Below are 20,511 nucleotides of genomic sequence, written 5' to 3' on the forward strand. Positions count from 1 at the left end.
AAGGACTCTGAAGAGAAAACTAAGAGAAGCTAAATTACAACAATCCAGAGATAACCTTTCAGAAATTTTCGAACAGGAAGAGGAGATGGCAGCCGAAAATAATAATAATGCAAGGAGGATACTTGGTGACTTTACTGCACCTAATTCCAATTTACATGGAAGAAGCATCTCCATTCCTGCCATTGGAGCAAACAACTTTGAGCTGAAACCTCAATTAGTTTCTCTGATGCAGCAGAACTGCAAGTTTCATGGACTTCCATCTGAAGATCCTTTTCAGTTCTTAACTGAATTCTTGCAGATATGTGATACTGTTAAGACTAATAGAGTAGATCCTGAAGTCTACAGGCTCATGCTTTTCCCTTTTGCTGTAAGAGACAGAGCTAGATTATGGTTGGATTCTCAACCCAAAGACAGCCTGAACTCTTGGGATAAGCTGGTCACGGCTTTCTTAGCCAAGTACTTTCCTCCTCAAAAGCTGAGCAAGCTTAGAGCTGATGTTCAAACCTTCAGACAGAAAAAAGGTGAATCCCTCTATGAAGCTTGGGAAAGATACAAACAGTTGACCAAAAAGTGTCCTTCTGACATGCTTTCAGAATGGACCATCCTGGATATATTCTATGATGGTTTATCTGAGCTATCAAAGATGTCACTGGACACTTTTGCAGGTGGATCCATTCACCTAAAGAAAACGCCTGCAGAAGCTCAAGAACTCATTGACATGGTTGCTAATAACCAGTTCATGTACACTTCTGAAAGGAATCCTGTGAGTAATGGGACGCCTATGAAGAAGGGAGTTCTTGAAGTTGATACTCTGAACGCCATATTGGCTCAGAATAAAATATTGACTCAGCAAGTCAATATGATCTCTCAGAGTCTGCATGGAATGCAAGCTGCATCCAACAGTACTCAAGAGGCTTCTTCTGAAGAAGAAGCTTATGATCTTGAGAACCCTGCAATAGCAGAGGTAAATTATTTAGGTGAACCTTATGGAAACACCTATAACTCATCATGGAGAAATCATCCAAATTTCTCATGGAAGGATCAAAAGCCTCAACAAGGCTTTAATAATGGTGGAAGAAACAGGTTTAGCAATAGCAAGCCTTTTCCATCATCCACTCAGCAACAGACAGAGAATTCTGAACAAAATACCTCTAATTTGGCAAACTTAGTCTCTGATCTATCCAAGGCCACTGTAAGTTTCATGAATGAAACAAGGTCTTCCATTAGAAATTTGGAAGCACAAGTGGGCCAGCTGAGTAAGAGGATCACTGAAATCCCTCCTAGTACTCTCCCAAGCAATACAGAAGAGAACCCAAAAGGAGAGTGCAAGGCCATTGACATAAGCACCATGGCCGAACCTGTGAGGAGAGGAGAGGACATGAATCCCAAGGAGGAAGACCTCCTGGGACGTCCAGTGATCAATAAGGAGCTTCCCTCTGAGGAACCAAAGAACTCTGAGGCTCATCTAGAGACCATAGAGATTCCATTGAACCTCCTTATGCCCTTCATGAGCTCTGATGAGTATTCCTCTTCCGAAGAGAATGAGGATGTTACTGAAGAGCAAACTGCCAAGTTTCTTGGTGCAATCATGAAGCTAAATGCCAAATTATTTGGCATTGATACTTGGGAAGTTGAACCTCCCTTGTTCATCAATGAACTAAGTGATCTGGATCAACTGACATTGCCTCAGAAGAGACAGGATCCTGGAAAGTTCATAATACCCTGCACCATAGGCACCATGATCTTTAAGGCTCTGTATGACCTTGGTTCAGGAATAAACCTCATGCCCCTCTCTGTAATAGAGAAACTGGGAATCTATGGGGTGCAAGCTGCTAAAATCTCATTAGAGATGGCAGACAGTTCAAGAAAATAGGCTTATGGACAAGTAGAGGACGTGTTAGTAAAGGTTGAAGGCCTTTACATCCCTGCTGATTTCATAGTCCTGGATACTGGAAAGGAAGATGATGAATCCATCATCCTAGGAAGACCTTTCCTGGCCACAGCAAGAGCTGTGATTGATGTTGACAGAGGTGAAATAGTCCTTCAATGGAATAAGGACTCCCTTGTGTTTAAAACTCAAGGATCTCCCTCTGCAACCATGGAGAGGAAGCAGAAAAAGCTTCTCTCAAAGCAGAGTCAACCAGAGCCCCCACAGTCAAACTCTAAGTTTGGTGTTGGGAGGCCACAACCAAACTCTAAGTTTGGTGTTGAACTCCCATATCCAAACTCTAAGTTTGGTGTTGGAGAGTCTCAACAAAGCTCTGCACATCTGTGAGGCTCCATGAGAGCCCACTGTCAAGCTATTGACATTAAAGAAGCGCTTGTTGGGAGGCAACCCAATTTTTATTTATCTAACTATATTTTTCTTAGTTATATGTCTTTGTAGGTTCATGATCATGTGGAGTCACAAAATAAATATAAAAATTGAAAACGGAATCAAAAACAGCAGAAGAAAAATCACACCCTGGAAGAGCATCTGTCTGGCGTTCAGCGCCAGAACAGAGCATGGTTCTGGCGCTGAACGCCCAAAATGGGCAGCTTCTGGGCGCTGAACGCCAGAAATGGCACACAAATGGGCGTTGAACGCCCAAAATGGCCACCAACCTGGCGCTGAACGCCCAGAGTTGTGTGCAAAGGCATTTTTACATGCCTAATGGGTGCAGGGATGTAAATGCCTTGACACCTCAGGATCTGTGGACCCCACAGGATCATCTCAGGATCTGTGGACCCCACAGGATCCCCACCTACCTCATCATCTCTCTTTCCATTCATGATCATCCCTTCTGTTTTCCATTTACCACTCACATCCATACACCCACTACCTTCAAAATTCAACATCTCTCTCCCACCCAATCCCACCCATATGGCCGAATACACACTCCCATCCATCTCCTCCATATCTTCTTCTTCTTCTTCTATTCTTTCTTCTTTTGCTCGAGGGCGAGCAACATTCTAAGTTTGGTGTGGTAAAAGCATAGCTTTTTTGTTTTTTTTTTCCATAACCATTGATGGCACCTAAGGCCAGAGAAACCTCTAGAAAGAGGAAAGGGAAGACAAAAGCTTCCATCAAGGGTCTATAGCTCAGTGGTAGAACATTTGACTGCAAATCAAGAGATCCTTGAGTTACCTCAGGGGATACATTTTCTTCCACACAATTATTGGAAGCAACTAAGGGTGGAACATCAAGAGCACTCCATCATCCTTCATGAAATCAGAGAAGATCTAAAAGCAATGAAGGAGGAGCAACAAAGACAAGGAAGAGACATAGAAGAGCTCAAGGACATCATTGGTTCCTCAAGAAGGGAACGCCACCATCACTAAGGTGGATTCATTCCTTGTTCTTATTTCTTCTATTTTTCGTTTTCTATGTTATGTGCTTATCAATGTTTGTGTCTTCATTACATGATCATTAGTAGTTAGTAACTTTGTCTTAAAGTTATGAATGTCCTATGAATCCATCACCTCTCTTAAATGAAAAAATGTTTTAATTCAAAAGAACAAGAAGTACATGAGTTTCGAATTTATCCTTGAACTTAGTTTAATTATATTGATGTGGTGACAATGCTTCTTGTTTTCTGAATGTATGCTTGAACAGTGCATATGTCTTTTGAAGTTGTTGTTTAAGAATGTTAAATATGTTGGCTCTTGAAAGAATGATGACTAGGAGACATGTTATTTGATAATCTGAAAAATCATAAAAATGATTCTTGAAGCAAGAAAAAGCAGCAAAGAACAAAGCTTGCAGAGAAAAAAAAAATATAGGCGAAAAAAAAATATAGAAAGAAAAAAAAAAGAAAAAGCAAGCAGAAAAAGCCAAAAGCTCTTAAAACCAAGAGGCAAGAGCAAAAAGCCAATAACCCTTAAAACCAAAAGGCAAGGGAAATAAAAAGGATCCCAAGGCTTTGAGCATCAGTGGATAGGAGGGCCTAAAGGAATAAAATTCTGGTCTAAGCGGCTAAACCAAGCTGTCCCTAACCATGTGCCTGTGGCGTGTAGGTGTCAAGTGAAAACTTGAGACTGAGCGGTTAAAGTCAAGGTCCAAAGCAAAAAAAGAGTGTGCTTAAGAACCCTGGACACCTCTAATTGGGGACTTTAGCAAAGCTGAGTCACAATCTGAAAAGGTTCACCCAATTATGTGTCTGTGGCATTTATGTATCCGGTGGTAATACTGAAAAACAAAGTGCTTAGGGCCACGGCCAAGACTCATAAAGAAGCTGTGTTCAAGAATCATCATACTAAACTAGGAGAATCAATAACACTATCTGAACTCTGAGTTCCTATAGATGCCAATCATTCTGAACCTTAATGGATAAAGTGAGATGCCAAAACTATTCAAGAGGCAAAAAGCTACAAGTCCCGCTCATATGATTGAAGCTATGTTTCATTGATAGTTTGGAATTTATAGTATATTCTCTTCTTTTTATCCTATTTGATTTTCAGTTGCTTGGGGACAAGCAACAATTTAAGTTTGGTGTTGTGATGAGCGGATAATTTATACGCTTTTTGACATTGTTTTTAGTATGTTTTTAGTAGGATCTAGTTACTTTTAGGGATGTTTTCATTAGTTTTTATGTTAAATTCACATTTCTGGACTTTACTATGAGTTTGTGTATTTTTCTGTGATTTCAGGTATTTTCTGGCTAAAATTGAGGGACTTGAGCAGAAATCAGATTTAGAGGTTGAAGAAGGACTGCTGATGCTGTTGGATTCTGACCTACCTGCACTCAAAGTGAATTTTCTGGAGCTGCAGAACTCGAAATGGCGCGCTTCTAATTGCGTTGAAAAGTAGACATCCAGGGCTTTCCAGAAATGTATAATAGTCCATACTTTGGCCAAGAATAGACGACGTAAACTGGCGTTCAACGCCAGCTTTCTACCCAAATCTGGCGTCCAGCGCCAGAAAAGGAGCCAAAACCAGAGTTGAACGCCCAAACTGGCACAAAAGCTGGCGTTCAACTCCAAGAAGGACCTCTACACGTGCAACACTCAAAGCTCAGCCCAAGCACACACCAAGTGGGCCCCGGAAGTGGATTTTTACATCATTTACTTACTTCTGTAAACCCTAGTAGCTAGTTTATTATAAATAGGACATTTCACTATTGTATTTGAGATCTTTAGACGTCTGGTTCTTGGATCAGAGGGGCTGGCCATCTCGGCCATGCCTGGACCTTTCACTTATGTAATTTTCACGGTAGAGTTTCTACACTCCATAGATTAAGGTGTGGAGCTCTGCTGTTCCTCAAAGATTAATGCAAAGTACTACTGTTTTCTATTCAATTCATCTTATTTCGCTTCTAAGATATTCATTCGTACTTCAATCTGAATGTGATGAACGTGACAATCATCATCATTCCCTATGAACGCGTGCCTGACAACCACTTCCGTTCTACCTTCGACTGAATGAGTATCTCTTAGATCTCTTAATCAGAATCTTCGTGGCGTAAGCTAGAATGATGGCGGCATTCAAGAGAATCCGGAAAGTCTAAACCTTGTCTGTGGTATTCCGAGTAGGATTCAATGATTGAATGACTGTGACGAGCTTCAAACTCGCGAGTGCTGGGCGTTAGTGACAGACGCAAAAGGAGGGTGAATCCTATTCCAGCATGATCGAGAACCGACAGATGATTAGCCGTGCTGTGACAGAGCATGTGAGCATATTTTTCACTGAGAGGAGGGGATGTAGCCACTGACAACGGTGATGCTCTTGCATAAAGCCAGCCATGGAAAGGAGTAAGACTGATTGGATGAAGATAGCAGGAAAGTAGAGTTTCAGAGGAACGAAAGCATCTCTATTCGCTTATCTGAAACTCTCACCAATGATTTACATAAGTATTTCTATCCCTATTCTATTAATTATTATTCGAAAACACCATTATCAATTTATATCTGTCTGACTGAGATTTGCAAGGTGACCATAGCTTGCTTCATACCAACAATCTCCGTGGGATTCGACCCTTACTCACGTAAGGTATTACTTGGACGACCCAGTGCACTTGCTGGTTAGTTACACGGAGTTGTGAACCATGGTCTTGGCATCATGTTTTTGGCGCCATTTCCAGGGAAAGAAAGAGCAATGAATTTTACATAATTAAAGTGTAATCACGATTCCGTGTACCAGTCGTTTACCGAATTCAAGAGAATGTATAAGATTTTCATATGGGAAGACCTTTTTAGCTATAGGGAGAGTCCTTATTGATGTGCAAAATGGTGAATTGACTCTGAGAGTCAATAATGAAGAGGTTGTTCTTAATGTGCTTGAGGCCTTGCAACATCCTAGTGATTTTGAGGGATGTATGAGAGTTGATTTAATTGAGCCATTAATTGAAGAGGTTTTTGAAGCGGAAGAGCTTGATAGTGTTTTAGAACCCCTTGAAAGGATGGTTTGCTAGAGATTGATGATTCACTACTACAAAAGGGAGAACCAAACACGCAAACTAAGGAGGAAGGGCCACCCAAGTTTGAGTTGAAACCCTTGCCTCCCTCTCTTAAGTATGCTTTTCTAGGCGAGCAGGATTCCTATTCAATGATTATTAGCTCCTCTCTGAGTCATGATGAAGAGGAGGCATTAGTACACGTGCTTAGAAGCCACAAAATAGCTCTTGGATAGACCATTAGTGACTTGAAAGGAATAAGTCCGGCTATGTGTATGCACAAGATTCTACTTGAGGAGGATGCTAAACCTGTAGTACAACTACAAAGGCGGCTAAATCCAACTATGAAATAGGTGGTCTTTGCACCCATCATAGCTCCTCCTAATTGGGATTTACCATTTGAATTGATTTGTAATGCCAGTGATCATGCTATAGGAGCTGTCTTGGGACAGAGACAAGCTTGTGCATGTCATTTATTATACTAGTCGTCTGTTAAATGACGCACAAAAAAATTACACAACTACAAAAAAGGAACTATTAGCTGTAGTTTTTGCATCTGATAAGTTAGGTCCTATTTGATTGGTTCTAAGGTTATTGTTTATACTGACTATGTTGCTCTTAAGTACCTTTTGACCAAATAGGATGTTAAATCAAGATTGATTAGGTGGATGCTCCTTCTTCAGGAGTTTGATATTGAGATTAGAGACAGAAAAAGGTCAGAGAATTAAGTGGCTGATCATCTTTCCAAGATTGAGCCTAAAGATGTTGTGCAATAACCCACAGCTGTGAATGAGACATTTCCTAATGAGCAACTCTTTGTTAGAAAAGCTTCATTTTTGAGTTCTAAAGTGTCGAGATCCAAACTCCAAAGCTTCAAGGTATGGGTGATCAAATTCAAACTGATTCAAATTAAACCGTTCATCCAATTCAATCCAAATTGAAAATTGATTAAAACCGCACTAATTTGGATGTGATTGGATTCTATTTTTTGTAAACCGCTAGATCGGATCGGATTTTAGGTCTACTTTTCATAACCGATCCAATTCAATTCAAACCGCACAATGTGCTATAATATTATTATTTTATTATTATATTTACAATTATACTTATAACATATTTAACTTGTTATATATTTTTATATTATTATTATTATTATTTAATAAATATTTGATGTTTAAAATGTGATTTATTTATTTATTTTAACTAACCTATAATTTTATTTCTATTGTTTTGTTATCGTTAGTTTTTAAGATATTGTTGAGACTTGTTATGTCATTATTAGTTATTTAAAAATTGATATTGAGACTTGTTATATATATTTAATTTTTTTAATTTACAAAACCACAAATCCAATCTAATCCAAACTGTATATTTGAAATTGGATCGGATTAGATTTTTTTAAAAAAAATTATCCAATCCAAATCGCAACGCAAGTAAAATTAATGTTCGAATCAAATAAATTTTTTATTCAAAATCAATCCAAATCACATGACAAACACCCTACTTTTAAGGTACGGAAAAATTTATTGACCGGAGAAATATATCCATATGAGCTAAAATAATTATTGTTGTGTAAATGTTGTAATTTATTACGGGTTCTTGTTGATTGATTAGAGGTTTCGAAAATTGGAGAGCTTGAAAAGCGAGGTAAGGGATTTTTAGTCCAATTATTTTATTATATATAGTTGCCATCAATTAATGTAGAGTATAAATAAATTTAGTTGATGAAATTTTATGAATTTAATTGGAGAGGTTGGAGGAAGTAAAAATGGATAGTTAAAGTGTAATGATTAAGTAATGGTAAACTTCGATTACAAACAATGCTTAACTAGAAATTTCGCATACAACGTTACAGGCTCAGATACATACACCTTATAATCAATTTCTTTAGAAATTGTGTAATTCTTGATTGCTAATTTGCTATGACTATGATTACAGAATTCTTGGAACCGAATTTCATTTCAATAATAAATTTGCCATCTTGAATAGTTAGAACACCTAACACACAACAAAATCACCCAGTAAAAATATGTATCGTTAAAAAAAATATTATCATAATAAAATATAAACTATATAAAATAAAAAATTATAATTAAAAAAATTAACTACATATATCTTAAGAGTACATGATAATTGATAAGCTTATTATTAATAAAAAAATTTAGATATTTTCATTTAATATATATAAATATATAAAATAAATACATTAAAAATTTAAAATTTTTATATTTTTAATAAAAATTTTATTAATTTATAAGTTTAACATGAGCTCTCAAGACATAAAATAGATAAATCCTTAAAACAATACACATTCACATACTTAAATAGTTTATATATTTAGAAAATTCTAGTACATGCATAATATAACTAACTAAAATATTTGTTATCACAAATAATTATAAGATCATTTTCAGACTCAACATCACATAATGCGAGATTCTATTTTTAATATTTTCAAAAAAATTATATAACACCTCTCATTGTTTAAAAAAAGAAAAACTTACTTCTCGCCCAATCCGAAAGAGAAAAACTCTGCGTACAAGCAATTAGGGCTTGTAAGTATTACAAGTCAATTAAACTCTAATCCCCAAAATTCGCTGTAAGTGCTACATTCTTTACACGCGCTACATCCCTTCTTCTTCTCCTTCTTTTTCGATCGTTCTTTTCTCCCCCTTTCTCACTGGTTTGTTCTTCGTCGTTGACGTTAGTTCCTTCACATACTGTTACGGCACGTTTTCATTGCACCTTCTTCTTCTTCTTACTGCACGTTCTTCTTCTTCTTACTGCACGTTCTTCTTCCTCTTCCTCTTCTTCTTCCTCTTCCTCTTCCTCTTCCTCTTCTTCTTCTTCTTCTTTTCTTCTTCTTCTTCTTCATTGCACTTTCTTTTCTTTTTCTTCTTCTTCTTCTTCTTCTTCTTCTTCTTCTTCTTCTTCTTCTTCTGCACGTTCTTCTTCTTTCTTTTTTCTTCTTCTTGCTGCACCTTCTTCTTCTTATTCTTCTTCTTTTTTCGTTATTATTGATTTCTATTATTTTTTGACATCAAGCTCTGAAATCGTTTTTGAAGAAGAAGAAGTAGCAGAAGATGAGGAGGAGAAAGAGAAAGAGTTCTGAATTATGCATGATTTTGGGTGTATTTCTTAAATCCTTTGGGTGTATTTTCTGTAATCTTTTGGGTGTATTTCTATAATCGTTTGGGTGAATTCCTGTAACCGTTTGGGTGTATTTCTGTAATCTCTTGGGTGTATTTTATGTAATCGTTTGGGTGTATTTCTGTAATCTCTTGAGTGTATTTTATGTAATCGTTTGGGTATATTTCTATAATACTTGCTATTTTTTCTGAAATGAAAAATACACCCATAGATATCAGTCAGATATCACTCAAATATACCCAAATGATTACAGAAATACACCCAAAGGATTACAGAAAATACACTCAAACGGTTACAAGAATTCACCCAAACGATTATAGGAATACACCCAAAGGATTTAAGAAAATACACCCAAAGGATTTAAGAAAATTCAGAACTCTTTCTCTTTCTCCTCCTCATCTTCTGCTGCTTCTTCTTCTTCAAAAACGATTTTACCATGAAAAATCGAAAAAAAAAAAGAGAAAACAGCGAGAAAAGACGTAAATGAAGAAGAAGAAGAAGAAGAGGAAAACGAGGAAGAAGAACGTGCAGAAACGAAAGAAAAGGAGAAGAAGAAGAGTAAGAGGAAGAAGAACGTGCAGCAAGAAGAAGAAGAAGAATTTCAGAAACCATGAAAATCGAAAAAAAAACGAAGAGGAAGAGGAAGAGGAAGAGGAAGAAGACGAAGACGAAGAAGAAGAGAAGAAGAAGAAGAAGAAGAAGAAGAAGAAGAAGACGAAGAGGAACCGTTTGAGTGGGGCGCGTGTAGTTACGCTCCATTCAAAATGAGTTAATGCGCGTGTTAATGAAGTTTGGGCTGATAACTTGTAAAATTTGTACGGCCTTTTTACTTGTATGTGTAGCAGGTCCAAAAAAATAATAAAGTAAAAAAGTGAGAATTTAATTACTTTTAAATTAAGGTAGTAAGACTCACGCATAATAAAAATTACAAGCTAAATGATGATTAATATAACTTCTTTCTACGGGTATTGAGTGGGCTAATTTAATCTAATTTGTTTGACCATCGAACTACGATCAATTTGATTATTATACAATAATGGCTTTATTTTTTATATAAACATTCATAATTGATTATTTGCTAATTTACTTTTTGGTGTTACATAACATTCTTATACAAAATACTTAATGATACATGTCTTTAAACTCCAACAAAATAGACCATTATATTAAGGCTTGTCCGGTAAAACTTTTTTAAGATGAGTTTGTGTTTTTCTAAAGGATAAGTTTTTTATTTTGTATTGTTTGTTAAATCAAAAAATCATGAACTTGTATTTTTAGCTTTTAAAAAGTATATATATTTTTAAAAGTATTTAAGGTAAAGCTTTTTAAATTTAGTTTGTATTTATCAAAATAAAAAATTTAATTAATTTCTAAATTTATCTCTAATATTTATATTTAAGTAAATTCTATTCAACCCTCTCTTAAATAAAGGGTAAATTACCTTCTATGATAAATCTAATAGTTATTGGATGAAGTAAATTATATCATCAAGACGATTAATATTAATTCTTAATTTAACTTAAGTTTTGACAACCAAACTAATTAGTTATAGTAAAACCATCCGAACTTCATACCTGTAAAATCACACAATTCTTATATCAATTCCATTAACAACTATAGAATTCACCCTTATTCAATTAACAATTTATCTTCTTTTTTGGTTATTTTAAATTTGTAATTCGACCTTTTAATTTTTCTTTTTATTTGTTCTTTTTAGTTTTTTTAGAGTTTTTTTTGTATCGTTAGATCTACTTAATATATGTGTGGTTTTAAAAAGATAAAAAAGTTATAAAATAAGATCTTTTTTGGAACTCTAATAATTTATAAAAAAAATATTATATTTAATTAGTTGTCAAAACTTAAGTTAAATTAAGAGTTAATGTTAACCATAATGACATAATTTATTTCATCCAATAGTTATTATACATGTCATAGAAGATAATTTATCCTTTATTTAAGAAAAAATTGAGTAAAATTCACTTTATATCCATTATAATATTTTTAAATTTTAAAAATTATTTTATCAAACGCAATTGTTATTGCTTTTACTTATTGAAATCTATTTTTATTTTGATTTATCAAATATAGATACTACAATTTAAAAAATATATATCTTTAATAACTAATTTTTATAAGTTACTTTTAAAAATTAGAAGTTTTATTAAACCACGTCTAAAGACTAAAGCAGCCTAAACTTTCATCATATGTTAAATTATTATTATTACATTTATCATCAATTGCATTATTTAAACATAACATAATTAGAGGATTTAATACTATCAGATTTTTTTAACATCTTCAGTAATTAAATTTAGAATTAAAACCTTAATAAATAGGGCATTGCTATGTCAAATCTCTACAAAATAACAAAGTATTTTTCTTCATGGTAATGAAGAATGAGAGCTTTTTTGTTTTGTTTTTTTAAATGAAGAATGAGAGTTATATCTACGACTACCATCCACACAAAAAGGGCCCAAGTCGAAAATTTGGATGTCAAAGCAGCAAAATGTCCATGGACAGGAAAACCCAACACCTTGATTATCATCATTGACAATATTCAAATAGTACATATCACAATTTGAAAACGTGAAATTTACAATGTGCTCAACATATAGAACCCCCCAACCATCACACTTGAAATTAACAATATGCTTAACATATAGAACCCCCAACCATCACACGAAGACACGAGATGGTGTTGGTAGTAGTGGTGGTTTGTATAAGGGTAAGATTATCATTTTCATAGGATTGTTATTTGTATGTTATGACATATATTTAACTACCAAACAAATTATGTTTCATTACGCGCGCCGAAGGCGGCACGACGGACCAACAGCGTGCACAGGGAACAAAGGAGTAACTGCAACCTCAGTGTAACGCCGCTTTGGGACGTTGCCGTGTCGCACAGCCGCTGGCGACGGACGAAGTAGAGCCAGACGAGGCACAAGGCACGGCTCGATGGTTTGACACACACACAAAAGGGGATAGGGTTTTATTTTAAGTTAAGTATAAATAGAGATATTTTGGTAACTTCAATCATTTCGATCTCTGCTTTAATCTCAAACCAAACAGGATACTAAGACATAACTAAACACAATACTTAAACTTAGTTTCGTCTTTGTCTCCTAATCTCAGTCTCAGTCTCATTCCAAACGCAGCCTTAGATCGTTCAAAGAAAAACCTACAGAACATCAAAAGAACTCAAACAAAAGCTCCAATATTCTCCTCACCAAAAGCCAATTAAGCAATTTTCTACTCATACAATATGCAATAAAATGAATTGTTTCGAGTTTTTGTTTAAAGAAATCCTCAACCATCTATTCCTTAAGAGAAATAGAAAGAATATAGAAAAGTGCAGAGTAATCTCCATCAAACAACCATTATTGAACAAAATAAAAAGTGGCATATATAACACAAAATCGGGAGGCATATAACAAAATCGCGAGGCATATAACACAGCAACCAATTAGTTTAAATATGAACCATACTAAAGATGCACTTCATCCCGTTTCAGACAATGTATCATTCTTAGCTATCTGAAAATAATATAGAAACGGAGAAACAAATATTCTTTGTAAAAAAAATAATCTATCCATTTAACTATTTTCAGTCATAAAAGGATTATTAAAGTTTATTTGCTTTTAACTTCAAGAGAAACATAATTAACAGATAATTGTTTGACTTCGCTTGGTATTCTCTTTCATTGTTTTGTTATGTAATTCTCAAAGCTGAGTTATGTTTCTTCTTGAAGTTAATGATCTGCCATGGAAGTATGCCAAATACTTGAAACTTAAAAAGTTATATCTATATACAGAATTTTGTTAAAATTGCTCATAATCTTACTATGACAGAATAAGAACAAGCCAAACAAACAATAACGTTAAAACTAAGCTGCAGGGAAATCAAAATTGAAAGATTGTCAAATTGGTCTTTTGTGAACAAGCTCTTAATCTTACTATAATTTTTTACTACAAGCCATCCATTTTGCCTCCCTTTCCTCCAACTCCCAAACACAAAATTCTTGAATCAATGGAGATAAATATATATCATAAAATACTAAAACGCGACGAACCTAAACATACCAAAATAAAATGAAAATGCCAGAATCCAAAAAAACAAAAAAGCAACCAAGATATATTATACCTAGGAGGACGAGGAGCTATTTGCTTGACATAGTAACTTAGCCTGTTCCGCATAGAATTCAGCTATCTCCGCATACAATTTATTTTCAGCATCTTCGAACTTTCTCCACTTATCCTCGATCTCTTCCCTCTTTGAGACTCCAAGCAACTCTATTCCCCTTCTAATATAGTCTTCACCGTAAGGCTTACCAAAAGTCCCATCGTATTTCAACATTGAAGTCAAAGCTAAACTAGTCCCAGACAATTCACTCATCCTTGAATCCAAAGGTTCAGATTTCATTTTGGACTTTGCTTCAGCTTTCTCATTTGAATGGGGCACTGGCGCCTTCTTGGGGGTACTCTTCCCAGCCTTATCCTTTTTCGAAGCTTCGTTGCGCACCGTTTTACCGCCACGGCCATCGTGGCCCCAAACATTCTTTCCCAACTGAAATGCTTCCAACTCGTGCGGCTTTAAAGTTGTCCCCTTGCCGTTCTTCTCTTTGGCTAGGTTGTTCTCAAACTTCTTCTTCAGCCGGTGGATCTTATCCTTCAATTGGTTGCATGATGCATTTGACCCAATCAAATTCGATCCCTTCAAAAAATCGTAAAATTCTTCAGCGCATTTATAGGGTTCCTTCCCTGTTTTTGCGTTGAACTCAGCCAGGCCTTTCAAGATACCTATCTCATCTTTCTCGCTGAAAACCCTCTGAAAGAGGGATTTGGACTCGTCACGTGATTTCTTCGGATCCTCTTCATCAGAGGCCGCGTGATCCTCCTGTGCCTTCTTCCCACGTTTTGTTTGGTTCGAGTGATCGATACTGTTCTTCGCTGCGCGCTTCGACCCGGATTTGGCTTGACTCACAGCAGACGAAGGTGGAGACTTCAACTTTGAAGAGGGTTTCGCGTTTTTCAATAGAGCCTCGGGCTCGGGCTCAGGCTCCGGCTCCGGTTCCGGCTCTGGCTCTGGCTCCGACTCCGAATCGTCTTCAGAAGAAGAAGACGAGGGTTTGGAAACCACTTGCGGTTGAGGCTTCCTGGGAAGCAGCACGTGCTTGTCACGTTCATCTTCGCCTTCATCGGTGTCTTCGTCTTCCTCAGATGAAGTTGCTTCATCCTCTTCCTCGCTGCTATCTTCTTGTTCGAGCTGAGGCTTTGGAACCTGCGATTCGTCGTCAGAGTCTTCGGGAGGAGCGACATGCTTCGGCTTCCCCATGGAAACTCGGAAAATCAGGAGGGAAAATGTGAATTTGGATTAGGGTTTGTGTTAGGTTCACTCTGTGGACTGCGGCTCACTGGCTTTATAAATATAGACAGCAATCTCGCGAATTTTAAAAGCATGGTTAGTAAAGTATAATTAAATATTTTTTAATGTGCAAATAAAAAATTAAAAAAGACAGCAAAAAAAATAGAATAAATTATTAAAATAGTATCTAAAAATTTATAACAATGATAAAAATAATTCAAAAAATATTAACGATAAATAAGTTTTTCAAATATTTAAAAACCTGACAAAACGAATTATATATTAAATTTAAATATATATTTTAAAAAAAAAAATTAAATCTGAGTATGATACAATTTTTTGTAAATATTAGTAAAAAAATAAAATTTTATTCTTAAATTTTGGTAATTTTATGTGAAGTAAATTTTTTTTAAATATTTTATTGTAAATGATCACATTATTTTAAAAATAAAAAATATACATAGAGATTGAATTTGACTCTAAATTTTTTTGTACATCTTCTGAATATTTACTAAAATCTTGTTGAAAAATTTTGAATGAAATAAATAAGTTATTTGCTAAATAGAAATTTTTTTTGGTTATTTATTAAAAATAGAGTAAAGTATCATTTTTATCTTCAACGTTTGGGGTAAGTCTTAAAGTTCTTCCTAATGTTTAACTCGTCCTATTTATGTCCACAACATTTAAAAATTGATTCAATGTTATCCTCTCGTCATCTATACTGACGAAACACTAACAGAACTGTCTATATGGATAATGAACGTTACTAGCCCCAAACATATGTATTGACACGTATGTCCCTTCGCGCCTATTATTACTTTTAGCATACGAAACACTCTCATTCAGATGATTGAAAGAAAAACGTAACACTTCAACTTTTACATTCTCTAAATCCTACCATTTTTTCCACTCTTCTTCGAGCTTGATCATAGTGGAAGACAACGGATTGAAAGTAGTTTGGATTTTGATTTTTCATGCGAAGGAGAAGATTGCTTTATCTTGGTCTTCACAACTTTTGAAACAGCACAGAGTAAAAAGGTATGTACAATCTATGTTTGATCTTCGTTTTAAGTGAATAGTTCATGCAAGTAAATCTGTTAATGCATAGGATTTTCGTGATTGCAATGTTATCATTGTTAGGGTTCGGGATTCTTGATGGTAGCAGAAAGTTTTTATTTTACACTTTCTGTCTTGAACATTGATTACCTTTTTTATGATGTTTGAAGCTTGTAATAGGAAAAGTAGCATAAGAGATGAGTGATTTTATCGTAAAAATTTAACATCAAGGTAGGTTTCTTCTTGGAGTGGACCATAGATTTTGTGTCAGACATCTATATGCAAATTTCAAGAAGAAATTTTCAGGACTCCAACTGAAGCTAATGATGTGGAATGCTGGTGCGGGAAATTGAATTTTCGTAACTTCACTGGCAAGTGCACCGGGTCATCCAAGTAATACCTGAGGTGAGTGAGAGTCGATCCCACGAGAATTGTCGGACTGAGCAAGCAATGGTTATCCTTTTGGACTTAGTCAGGCGAATCAGAAAAGAGGTTTGGTGAGTTGTAAACGCATAAACAATAGCAAGGGAAATAAAGAAAGCAATAAACAGTAGGGGTGTTCGCGGTGTGGTTTGGTTCGCTTTTTGAGAGAAAAGTCATCCGATCCGATCGTTTAATTTAATTGCGGTTCGGTTTGGTTCGGTTTTTTTATCGAAGCCATCCGAACCAAACCAAACCAATTAAAATCGGTTTGGTTTGGTTCGGTTTGTTCGGTTTTTTTAATCAATTAAAAAAAAATACTACCATACTATTTCACAAAGTCATAACATTGAAATCAACAAACACAAATACAATAACTAACAAAGTCTTGGTCTAATAAAATTTAACGACAAAAGGAATTCAAATACAACAATTAAAGAAGTTTAAAAGTTTAATAGTCAACACAACTGAAAAACAAAATAAATTTCCATTAAAAGATAGCAAAGTTATGGTGCCTTCTCTAACAAAACAGCTAAACTTCTCAACGCAATCCAACCTGAAATCAAAAAGCAGTTACATAATAAGAACAACAACAACAATAATAATAATATAACACTAGTAGAAAAACATTCTAATCTAGTTATACATTCTAATAATAAAGAGAACAATTCATACCATGATACATGTGCCCGAATCAATGAATCAACTCAAAGTTTAAGAGCATATAAGTCATGCTAACTACATACAACTCGGCAAGAATATTCAGTAAATAAATATTTATCTCTCTATTCTTAATTCTTAGTTGGTACTTTGGCCAACGAAAAAGGTGAATCTTGAATCATATCAGTTATCAGAACCTTCTATGCAACAATAAGAGCAAGACTGCAATTAGATCCATCAATCCAGCAACCATTTAATCAACCCATTGATACATACATACATACATACTTAAGAGTAAGCACTCAACATGATAAAGAATAAAGACATCTACAAAATTTTTTGATTTGATTAATAAAGACATCTATTTAATTCAGAATTACCTCATCAATAATCAATAATAGCAGCAGTGAACCCTAAACTCAAAATAAAAAACAAATTAAAATGAAGAACAAATTAAAAAATTAATAATAGCAGTGAACCAAAAACAAAAATCAATAATCAAGAACAAATTTATAACAAGAAAGCCACAAATTTGAATCGAATGGAAAGCAACAAGAAATGGTGTTGGAAAGTCCAAGTAAAAGCAGAGGCTCAACAAAATCAGACAGCAGCATAGAAATAGAAGTGAAACATATTCAAGGAAGGAAGAAGAAAAAACCGAAATAGTGCTGAGCAAGAGTGCAACAGATATAAATACATAAAATTTATTGAACAATGAATCAACAATGATAGCAAGTCAGCAACAATAAAAAAGCAAAACAACAAAACTAGATATTAGATAATTGGATAATTCATAAAATGCAGGCAACCACCCAAAACAAGGAAGAGCTTTCTATGTTAATTGTTAAGGACATCCTCTGAGCTTGAATATTGGACCATGAACAGTGAACAACATAACAATCAGAAGCAATTTCAGGAAATCAGCAAGAAGTAAATTAAACCATGAACAACAATCAAAAGTAATTTCAGTAAATCAACAACAAATAAATTAAACCATGAACAAAAACCAGCAACAAATATATACTGAAATGGAAATTGAACAACAATATACAAAAATCAACAACAAATTAAACCAAGAACAAAAATCAGCAACAAATATACACTGAAACAGAAATTGAACAAAAATGAATCAATGATTATTGAACAGAAATTGAATACCTGAATTGGAGGCTCTATATCTGACTTTGACTCGGTGGCTGGGTGGTGGGTGTTGTCCGCGTCTCCGTGAGGCCAGAAACAATGCTATGGGTGGCGGCGGGGGTGGTGCTGGCTCCGCGACGATGGTGTCGGCTGGTGCTGTTCGCGAGGAGGTGCTGGGACGAAGGGTTTGGCGGCGCTGTGTGAAAGCTAGAAGGGTTCGGCGGCGCTGGGAGGTGGTGAGAGGAAGGGGTTCGTCTGCACAGGGGGATGGTGGGAGGAAGGGGTTCACGCAGGTTGGGAGTGGGAGGTGCTGGCTGTTGCGAGAGTGGGAGTGGGTTTTGAGAGTAGAGAGCGCAGAGTGAATGTAAGGGTTGGCGGCTAGGTTAGGTCACGTTGTGGGGGGTGGGGGGAGGGGGAGGGTTGGTTTTGTTATTTTTGAACCGGTTCGGTTCGATTCGGTTGGGGTTTTCATTGTTAGAGCCGAAAACCGAACCAAACCGCAATAAAAACAGCAAAACACAATTTTTTCGATTTTTTCAGTTTTTGGTTTATTCAGTTTTCGGTTTTTTCGGTTCGGTCGATCGGTTTTATTCGGTCCGGATCGGTTTTGAACACCCCTAATAAACAGTTTGGTGTGAGAACAATGTGAGAAAATTGTTAAGGTTTCGGAGATGTTTACTTTTTCCGGATTAAAACGTCTTACCAACTATTTTAACAATGAATGATTCATTCTATGGCAAACCATAAGTGTCTGTTGTTAGACCTATTCTGATTGGTTCCACCCTGATTGTTGTGGAAGCCCTGCTGGGGTCTTTGTGGTTGCTCCCTCCATGAAAAATTAGGGTGATTCCTCCATCCCTGATTGAAAGTATTGGCATAGGAATTATTGTTGGGATTTCTAGAGGAATTTTCCATGTAATTAACTTGCTTAGTAGTGGCTTGAGCATAGCCACTAGGGGTGTTTGCGGTGCGGTTTCGTTCAGTTTTTTAGAGAAAAGTCATCCGATCCAATTGTTTAATTAAACTGTGGTTCAGTTTGGTTTGCTATTTTAATCGAAATCATCCAAACCAAACCAAACCAATTGAAATTGGTTTTGTTTGGTTCGGTTTGTTCAGTTTTTTTAATCAATTCAAAGAAAAACCTGTCATACCATTTCACAAAGTCATAACAATAAAATCATAGAACACAAATCCGTAATAACTAACAAAAGTCTTGATCCAATGAAATTCAACGGTAAAAAATTAAAACACGACAATTAAAGAACTTTAAAAATTCAATAGTCAACACAATAAAAATAAATTTCTAGCACCATTGAGACCCTCTTCACGAGCAAGTTCAAGCATGACACCTCACATGAACTACAATCTCCAGCCCCCTTCCCTGTAAAAACAATGCATATATTTAGTGGCAAATGATAAGATTGGAAAAACATTAAATATCTCATATGTCATATACTCAAAACCATGGTTCTGAAAATCGAACCGGACCGGCCGGTTCAACTAGAAAAATCGAAAATCGGTCATTTAATCGATTCGGTTGACTATAAAAACCGTTTTGCAAAAAACCGGTTCAAAAACCGGCCGAATTTTTCTAGAGTTTTCCGGTTCTGTGGCTACCTCAAAACGGCGCCGTTTAAGTTTATATAAAAACAAAAAAAATCCATGCTCTGCCCCAATACCCCCGTATTTACCATCCCAGACCCCACCCTTCTCTTTCTCTCTCTGAAAACTGGAGAACCCTAATCCCCAAACGGCCAAACTCCTCTCCTCCGAACTTCGAACGCAGCCCATAGCCACCATTTCTCTTCGAAGTCATCGTCACTCTTCTCCTCCGCACAGACAGTGGGTGCGGTGTCGCGTGTGGAAGGCTGGAAGCTCTGTTCGGTGGAAGTTCGAACGCAGCCCGCAACCGCCATTCCTCTTCTCATCCTTCCTCATTTCGCCGCTGTCGTAGGAAGGTCTCCTACTCTCCTCTCCTCTCATCGTTCTCGGTCATCGTCTCCTCTGTTCGAGCTCTCTCTCTGTCTTTGCCGGTAGTTCCCGCTCCTCCGCCGCCGTCACTTCCTTTCTTCCCTCACCGCCAGTAAGCACTGTTGCTTGGAATTATTTTTGCTTGCTTTGTAATTTGCACTGTTATTAATAATATTGAGTTGCTGAATGCTGATTTGCAGATTTTGTTAATACTTTTGTTAATACTGGATTTGCTGATTTTGTTAATTTGAACTGGCTTTACTGATTTTCGGTTGCTGAATGATTCTGTATTTTTTTCTGAGTTAATTTTGGTCATGTTTTTACACTTCAGGCTCTCATGTTTTTGCTTTTCTTTTGTGTTGATGTTGAAAATGTAATT

The 20,511-nt window shown here is 35.9% G+C and overlaps 1 protein-coding gene and 1 non-coding gene across 2 annotated transcripts; both read right to left on the minus strand.

The window, feature by feature from the left end:
* Positions 1-481: 481 nt before the first annotated feature.
* Positions 482-589, minus strand: LOC112761255 (small nucleolar RNA R71). Its single transcript, XR_003181659.1, has one exon. It is a non-coding gene; the product is annotated as a small nucleolar RNA R71 (small nucleolar RNA).
* An 11,445-nt stretch (positions 590-12,034) lies between these two features.
* On the minus strand, positions 12,035-14,972 carry LOC112755039 (GLABROUS1 enhancer-binding protein-like). The gene is made up of 2 exons (XM_025802921.3): positions 13,665-14,972; positions 12,035-12,702 (listed from the first exon to the last, which is right to left on the minus strand). The coding sequence occupies exon 1, from the start codon at positions 14,853-14,855 to the stop codon at positions 13,665-13,667; it is 1,191 nt and encodes a 396-aa protein (XP_025658706.1). The 5' UTR covers positions 14,856-14,972; the 3' UTR covers positions 12,035-12,702.
* Positions 14,973-20,511: the final 5,539 nt, after the last annotated feature.

This window comes from Arachis hypogaea, chromosome 16, assembly GCF_003086295.3.
Source record: "Arachis hypogaea cultivar Tifrunner chromosome 16, arahy.Tifrunner.gnm2.J5K5, whole genome shotgun sequence".
Lineage (NCBI taxonomy): Eukaryota > Viridiplantae > Streptophyta > Magnoliopsida > Fabales > Fabaceae > Arachis > Arachis hypogaea.

Bases quoted from the DNA above. Each gene is read 5' to 3' on its own strand.
- LOC112755039 (XM_025802921.3), bottom strand. From the start codon at position 14,855: ATGGGGAAGCCGAAGCATGTCGCTCCTCCCGAAGACTCTGACGACGAA.